At 34.7% G+C, this 8,645-nt stretch overlaps 1 protein-coding gene across 1 annotated transcript; it reads left to right on the forward strand.

The window, feature by feature from the left end:
- Nucleotides 1-6,989: 6,989 nt before the first annotated feature.
- On the forward strand, nt 6,990-8,205 carry LOC109173475. The gene is made up of 3 exons (XM_019322712.1): nt 6,990-7,144; nt 7,259-7,320; nt 7,410-8,205. Exons 1-3 carry the CDS (start codon nt 7,057-7,059, stop codon nt 7,827-7,829), a joined length of 570 nt encoding a protein of 189 aa, XP_019178257.1. The 5' UTR covers nt 6,990-7,056; the 3' UTR covers nt 7,830-8,205.
- Nucleotides 8,206-8,645: the final 440 nt, after the last annotated feature.

The raw sequence follows: 8,645 nt of genomic DNA on the forward strand, positions 1-8,645 counted from the left end.
TATAATGGGTAGAAAAAATGGCGGTCACAGATTTTAATCAAATGAATGGCTCAGATTGATTAAAAGATTGATAAGATTTAAATTTTACACTAAAATTTCCTAAAATACCCACGCACCGTTACTAATTCCGTTAAAATTTTAAGAATTGCCGTTAGTTCACCGTTAACTTACTCATTAATTTCAATAAAAAAAAAAAGGTCTTAGGTTCGAACCTCATCCCAATCAAAGTTGGCATAATTAGTACTCTATTTTACTCTTATTAAATTATATAAATAATAATTTAGTAGCTACAACAAAAAATTATAGATATGCATTTCTTTAATTTAGAATTATGTGTCCACAATGCCTTTATTCAAAAAAAAATTATTCATTATCAATAAATTAAATAAGATATAATTTAATTAAATAAGATATAATTGATAGTAAAAAAAAAAAAGATATAATTGTATTAGTTATATTGTCTTTATTTTTCTACAATATAAAAATTCTTTATATTCAAATTTATTAATTGATTATATTCGCTACATTGTCCTTACAATGTCTTAATTCAGTGAAAAAAAATTATTCATTATCAATAAATTAATTAAGAGAAATATTTTCATTATTTATATTGTCTTTTATTTTTCTCAAATGTAAAAATTTTTACATTCAAATTCATCAATTGATTATATTCACTACATTGTCTATTATCTTTTTTGTGCACTATTTTTCTAATTAAATATCAAAGTTATAATACAAAATAATGCTATATATTTATTTACCAAGTATTTTATTAATACCATGAAAAATTAAAAAAATATATAATTAATGAAGCCAACCATATTAACTACTTGAGAGATTTTGTGACAAAGAGAGTATTCAAATCACACAACAAATTGAAGTGAGAACTACCCTGCAATGTCCTTGTTTGACAATCAGCAGTTAGCGGGTTATATTAGCGGATTTGACCAACGAATTTATTTAATTATTAACATTGGGTAGAAAAAATGACCGCCAAATTATTAAATCAAATGAATGGTTCAAATTGTTCAGGTTTTAATTTTTTTTTTAAATTTTTCTAATTTATCCTTAATTATATGATTATCCATTTAACTTTTTCGTTAAATACTGTTAATTCACCGTTAGTCTAATTCTAATATTAACGTCTAATATAGAATTATAATTACACCATTAATCTAATTCTAATATTAAAGTCTTAATAGAACTTAACCACAAATCCTAATGTCGAAATCTCCTCAAACAATATTAGTATATATTTAATATTTTATGCCCTAATTTTTATTTGTTATCCCTTATGTCCCGTATTTGGTTTCAACAATACCTATACAATTATTTTATTGACAATTATAATCAATCTTGACTATATTATCTTGCATTTGTAAACTTAGAATTACCTATTTAACCCGCACGGGCTTAGCTCAATGGTTTAGTGGGCAGTATTTGGGAGAAGAGACCAAGGTTTGAACCTCGACGACGGCAGTGCGGGAATTATGTCCAAAGTGGGCAGATTCCTTGTTCGCACCGGCATTTGGTCCTGTTTGCTGAACCATTGAGTCACCGTGATTTACAACTTCCTACAATGCTCTTTCGGGTCAGAGTGTGGGGGGCCCTTGGGGTAGGGGACTCAACCTTTGGAAGAAGAATTACCTATTTAAATATGCAAATTCAATCTTCAATTATCTATGCATGAACAATTTCAATATAATCTTGCCTTAATATACTTTAAAGTATATATATATATATATATATATATATATATATATATATATATATATTCCATTTTGTTGAGATTGGTGAATTGAAATGTTGTTTGCATATTGTGGAAAAGACAATTTGTGTAGGAACATTCGGGCCCCCATTCCCCTCACCACCACCATGCTTGGAATCTGCCATCATTGCAACTTAGAGAAGAGGAGGCATGGCAGTCAACATGCATGAATAATAATGATTTGTATAATTGTATGTATTGTTTTCAAGAGCAGAGCACGCACAACTAACTTTCCCAAACAGGACCACCACCTTAATTGTGGAGTATCACCCAAATTTGAAGTTAAAATCATGTGCAAATTATACTATGAATCATGAATAAAAGTTTATTTTTAATATACTGAAGGTACATTAAAGGTGCACTGAAAATTCATTATTTAATAGTATATCAAGTCATGAATTTGTTGACCTCATTAACTTATTATCAAAAACTAAATCATGTAATGAAAAATTCTAGATCAGGAGAGGAATTAACAAGGAAATTTTTTTGAAGAGGTGAGTAGCATTACTCTAAATGAAAAATGTATTAATACAGCGGTAACGTCATCAGAATATAGGTCCTTGTATGTCTATGTCATGTTAATAAATTTTAGGTCATGTATCTTTTCAAGTAAGAACCGATCTGTAAATAAGACCACTACCTAATTTGCGTTAAATCTAAATTCCTCTCACAATAATAAAGATAGGTAAGAGTTGAGTTAGCTACCTAATGACCTTATAAATTTAAATCAATTATCTATGAATAACTTATTTACCTCTTATATTCTTTGCGATAAAAGATTTCACAAAATTAACTTCACTCAAAACAAACCTTTACAAAGAATATAATACATTACAACCTATTTAAATAAGACTTTCTCGTTTATTCAGAGTATCAAATTTCATTAAGAATGGCGAGTAATAATCCATTATGAGAGTGACATGCACGCACAACAATGCAAATATTGGATACATATAGAAATGGGTGTATGTAGGCAGGAGGCAGGCAGAATTAATGGGTTGCCCCCTACTGCCACTTTACACATCTTTGTGGCACGCCCTACAAGCCCCACGCAAACCACATCTTCATTTTTATCCATTTTAAGGGCGTTAGGTTGAAGTTATACAATATATCTAAAGCTTACATTTTTATATTTGATTAATTTTATCTTACTTTCTCAAGGAAATATAACATTCACCAAGAAATACAATAAACTCATGTAAAATATACAAACGGTCTACTCTACAGTGTACAATACTAGGTTGGTCCTAAGTTCGGATTCTATGCCTAATCTGCTTATTGGTTTAATTTAAGTCTTTAGGATCTGATGACTTGACAGGGGTCAGAGGTTCCTGAGCTAAAGACCCTTCTATTAAAGGCTAAAGGTTCTCTCCCTCGGCAATAAATGTGATATTTATGGTTGTAGGTAGGGGACAAATTCTGGTCTTGCGACATGAAGGGCATGTAAAGCCCATGCACAGGCTTAGATCGGGGTTCCTACATGTGTTGTAATGTTTCTGCGGGTAAGTGTCGCGTTGTTGAGTCCAGGTCAATAGTTCGCCCCCGACCTGAGTAGGTCGGGTGTATGCCAGGGCCTTGCGAGCATCGGGCAGCAATTATAACTGCTCTGCGGGCCGTACGATCGGTAAAGCAACTAGAGGTATGGTCGGTTTAGGTTGGATCACGCCCGTCTCGAGTAGGAGATCCGATGCCGACCATCATACATGTACTGCTCCTGAGGGATATTTCGTATCAGTAACATACCTTGATTTTGAAGGGGAATGTGATTCCCACCCTTCTTAGGTTATCTAAGGTTATCTTGGATATTTACAAATTTTGCCATTTTAATTATATATATATATATATATATATATATATATATATATATATATATATATATATATATATATATATATAAAAGATTATAAACTGTATTGATTTAATTGACACAAACAACAAGCTATAAATAGCTTACAAGGGAGAGAAGCTAGCAAGTGGTTAGTAGGAAGTTATAACCACCAGTTTAATACTGCTATTCTAAAGGAGAATAATTAAAACTAAATAGAGACAAAATGTATCAGCCACAAGTATCCTTAATATGCCCCTGCAAGATAGAGGATCCATCGGAGACTCCAACCTTGGAACGGAAAAGCAAAAACAACGAACGGCCTAACGGCTTGGTGAGAAAATTAGCGAGCTGAGCCGACGAAGAAATGTGCCGAACCACCAACGAACCATTAGCAATCAAGTCCCGAACAAAGAAATAGTCGAGTGCGAGGTGCTTCATGCGCGAATGAAACACCGGATTTCTACACACGTACATAGCACTGAGATTGTCACAAAGCAGAACCGGAGGCTTCAACAGTCGCGTCCGGAGCTCATGCAGCAAATTCTTGACCCACAGAACCTCTGCAGCGGCGTTTGCTAAGGCTCGATACTCGGCTTCCGTAGACGAGCGGGAAACCGACTTCTGACGAGTGGACTTCCAGGAAACAAGATTGGACCCAAGATACAGTAGATAAGCTGTAGTGGACCGCCCACTAGAGGTGCAACAACAACAATCAGCATCTGTATATACACTCAGCGATAGAGGTTGCCCAGCACGAAGGTACAGCCCATGATACACCGTACCCTTGAGGTAGCCGATATGATAGAATTGTAATCCTCCCCCAACTGAGTCAATATGTAGACGATTAGATCATCATAAGATACAGGACACTGAGCCAACGCCAGATCATCGGCTATGGCTCGCATGTCATTGAGGTAAGTAGCGATGGACCGAGAACCTCTCGGGTTTTTAGTGAGTTTTGCCTTGAGGGAAATAATGCGTCCTCTAGAGGCACTGGCATAACTGGCAACCAGATGTTGCCATGCATCATGAGCTGTCGTAGCAGATGAAACGAGTGGCTGTATTGTGTCAGTGCAGCTGCCCAGAAGTGCACCAACATTGATTTGGTCCTGACGATACCAAGATAAATGTCTTGGGTTGGGAACGGTTTGAGCAGGATCAGTGTATTCGGTGGGTTCCTTGGTGGAACCGTCAATATAGCCTAGGAGATTGAGACCAACAAGGGTAGCATGAACTTGTCGGCGCCAAACTGAGAAATTGATGGTAGTGAGTTTAATGGGAAAGTGTGTGGGAGCATTGAGTTGGATGATTTCATTGGTGGTAGTAGAAGCCATCGAAAAAAAAAAAAAAAAAAGGAGGAAGTTCTTTCGTAGGAGAAAGCTGGCTCTTGATACCATATAAGACTATGAATTGTATTGATTTAATTGACACAAACAACAAGATATAAATAGCATACAGGGGAGAGAAGCTAGCAGGAAGTTATAACCACCAGTTTAATACTGCTATTCTAAAGGAGAATAATTAAAACTAAATAGAGACAAAATGTATCAACCACAAGTATCCTTTATATATATATATATATATATATATATATATATATATATATATATATATATAATGTTAGCTTATTATATATATTATATTTAATTGTTTTTGTAATTATATATTTTATTTTATTTTTATTACATCATGTTAACTTATAAAATAATTTAGTTTTACAAGTTCAAGATTTTAGTTAATATTTTTAAATCATGTAATTATATATGATACCATTATCTTATTTATTCATTTATTTTAATTTTTACATTTATCAAAATATATGAAAATATGTTAAGAGTATATATACTATACAAAAAGTCACTAGTTAATTAGAGTGAGTTTGTGATATAAGTTCTAATTTAATAAGGTTGGGTGATACTAAAAGAATTTTGATCTAAAAATCGTTCTTTTGAGGAGTAAACTATATTTTATAGAGTTGGACAGTGAATACATGTCGAATTTCTGTCAAGGGGTACACATCGTTTAGCTACATATCAATTAGCTATGTCACTTATGCCACGTGCATGTTACAACTCATTTTGATAAGATGACTGAAAGAAATTTTATGTGCTACCAATTTTTTTTGTCACACCACAAGGTGTCTAGAGTATATTCTAATTGTGGAAGACACCTTTAAATTTGTACCATACTCAGATTAATTTTCGTTCGCACCGAATTGGACCAATTAAGGTCTAAAGTGTGCTGCTGACAGTTGGTCAAATTAATTCTTTTTATACAAAAGTGTTCAAACTCTCGATCTTTTTTTAATGATAAAAGTATACGGTCGCCAACTAAGCTGGTTGTGTGCTATCAATTTAGTTGTCAACTTTCCAATCTCTCTGTATATCCCCTCAAATATGTAATGCTCCATAGTCATTATGATCTATGGTGAAACATCATTTCCCGAAGTGACTTTATTGCGGAATCAGTCAGTAGAAATATCATTGACCGATTAATATAATGTTGGTAGCAACAAACTTCGATGCCATGCATATATGACGACCTCAAGTTTCGATGCCCATAATTTCTACAAACAAATAGGAGATCGAGAATCTGCTGTGAGCTTTCTTTACATTAATTGTTAACATGCATGGCTTCACAAACTTCTAGGTTTCCATAAGTGTTGCTAGCCCTAAATGTTGTTGTTTGTTGGTCGGTTAGATATGGAAACTTTATACGATAATGAGCAGAGAATATATAATTTTATTTTGTTATACTTACATAATAGTTAGCGTAATGTTTTAATGTTAAAATATTACTTTTGAGTTTACAAAATAGTGATCTAAACCTGTGCAGGACGGTGTGTGTATATCTTTTTTGCTACATAGTAGACACAAGTTATAATGATTCTCGTCACTTCCAATCCCATCCAAATCACTAAAAGCCAAAATGCAGAGTTTTCATTTTGATTCTTCATGACTACTCTTCATGAGTTGGGGACCTCATTAGCTAGCTAGCTAGCTCAGTACTGAATAAAACGCCACACCATCTTCTTAAGGCCATGATTTAGCCACCCAAAACCCCACCTTATTCTCCATATCCTTTGCCATTCTTTCATTCTAATCATCATAACCCTCATTCACATACACTTGTTTGTTGTTACCTAGCTCCCCACAAAAACCAAAACCACTTTTTTTTTTTTTTTTTTTTTGACGAGAAAAATCTGCAGCCACTATCCAAATGTTTGCACGGGTAAACTGTACTCCACTTTGTGATCCTAACTGACAAAAGAGGTAAACTAGTCTAAATTGTCTATAATTGATCAGTTCAAACCAAGAAAGCCAATAAATCACTCGCATTAGAAGTCAAACTTATAACGCTGTTGTTTTGAAAAGCCAACAACTAACCTGGGTGGGTTGCCCCCACCAAAACCACCTTTTATGTCGAAAGACAGCAGTGTAGTTTAGTGTTAAGTTGAGCAATGGCCAACAACGTTAGCCGCCTCCACTCCTCTCTCCTGCTCGTCTTCTTCCTCCTCCTCATTCTTGCTTCTCATCATCTCATTCAAGGTTCACTTCCTTCAATTCCCCACATTTTTCTTCACCTTCAACTAACTCTTCTGCATTTGTTTCTGCCATTTATATATGCTTCTTCTTCTTGCATTGACCTTTCTTTTCTTTCAGGCGCCGCTGAGAGCTCAAGAACTCCATTGATTGTTCCATCCAGAAGAGAATCCCACTCACAGGTAATAATAACTAAGAACAAACTTTTTTTTTTTTTTATCTTGGTAATCTTGTGAACTGAGTGAGGTATTGTTGGTTTGAATATGTTTAGGGTGGTGGAAGGAGATGGGTGGACAAGAACACAAGAAGATTAGTACCGAATCCCGAGAGTCCCGACCTGTCCCAACCCAGAAGTGTTGGTGTAAGAGATAAATTGTTGGACGTGTTTCAACGGTCTATCAGTTTTTCCAAGAACCCAAGAAGATTAGAAGTACTGAACCCGAATCCAAAGAGTCCCGACTTATCCCAACCCAGAAGTCTGGGTGAAGGAAGTAAATCGCTGAATGTGTTTCAATGGTCTACGGGTTTTCCCAAGAACCCGAGACGATTGATGATAGGGTCAGTGGCACCAACCTGCACCTACAATGAATGCAAAGGATGCAAATACAAGTGCAGAGCTGAGCAAGTCCCAGTAGAAGGGAATGACCCTATAAACAGCCCATATCACTACAAATGTGTCTGCCACCGCTAATCTCATCACCCCACTACAAATTCTTTAAAGTTTTGCTCAGAAGTTCAATCAGCTCAACCTGCAAATTAGAGGTTTAGAAGAAAGAGTTGGCAGTGTGTTCATAGATTTAAGTTTATTATGATGAGTTGAGGCAATTCCAACTTGGATTCAGGTTGCTCGATATGGATTCTGTGAATTTTTTTTTTCTTTTTGCTCTTTTTCTACGTTGGGAAGAGGTTTGTGATGTCGTCCTGTTTGTTTATCATTTTTGTTTGCATGTACTAAAGTGAGCTGCAGCGATAGATTTGGGTCAGAAGATAAATTTACTACATTGCATAGAAACAAGTGGATGTGAGTTACTTATTGCAGTAAATAAACCTTGCCATTTAAATACATACTTTTCAGATCTACTGCGGGCATTCGATCTCCTGGTCGGGCCTCATTTTCATGTCATTGCTATCTGGCTCCGATCTGCTAAACCATTGAGTCATCGTAATTTACATCTTTCCATTGGGTCAGGGTGCGGGGACGCTTGAAGTTGGAGATTCATCTTTGGGAGAAGATGGGGTTCTTAATAAAAAAAAATGTTTTATGTCAATTTTGGCCGTGTTTGGTAAAAAAAAAAAATTGGCCTATAGGCCAATTTTGGCTTATTTGACCACTATAAATTGTTTGATTTAGTTAAAATTTCAATATAAGTGTTTGGTTAATTAGCTTTTTGCAACTCTAAAATTATAAAATTCAAAAAGCTACTCCAAACAACTTTTTCAATTAGTTTTTTTCAAAAAAGAAATTATACCAAACAGCTATCAGCTAACAGCTAATTTACCAAACACT

Source organism: Ipomoea nil, unplaced genomic scaffold, assembly GCF_001879475.1.
Source record: "Ipomoea nil cultivar Tokyo-kokei standard unplaced genomic scaffold, Asagao_1.1 scaffold0482, whole genome shotgun sequence".
In the NCBI taxonomy this organism is placed as follows: Eukaryota; Viridiplantae; Streptophyta; class Magnoliopsida; order Solanales; family Convolvulaceae; genus Ipomoea; species Ipomoea nil.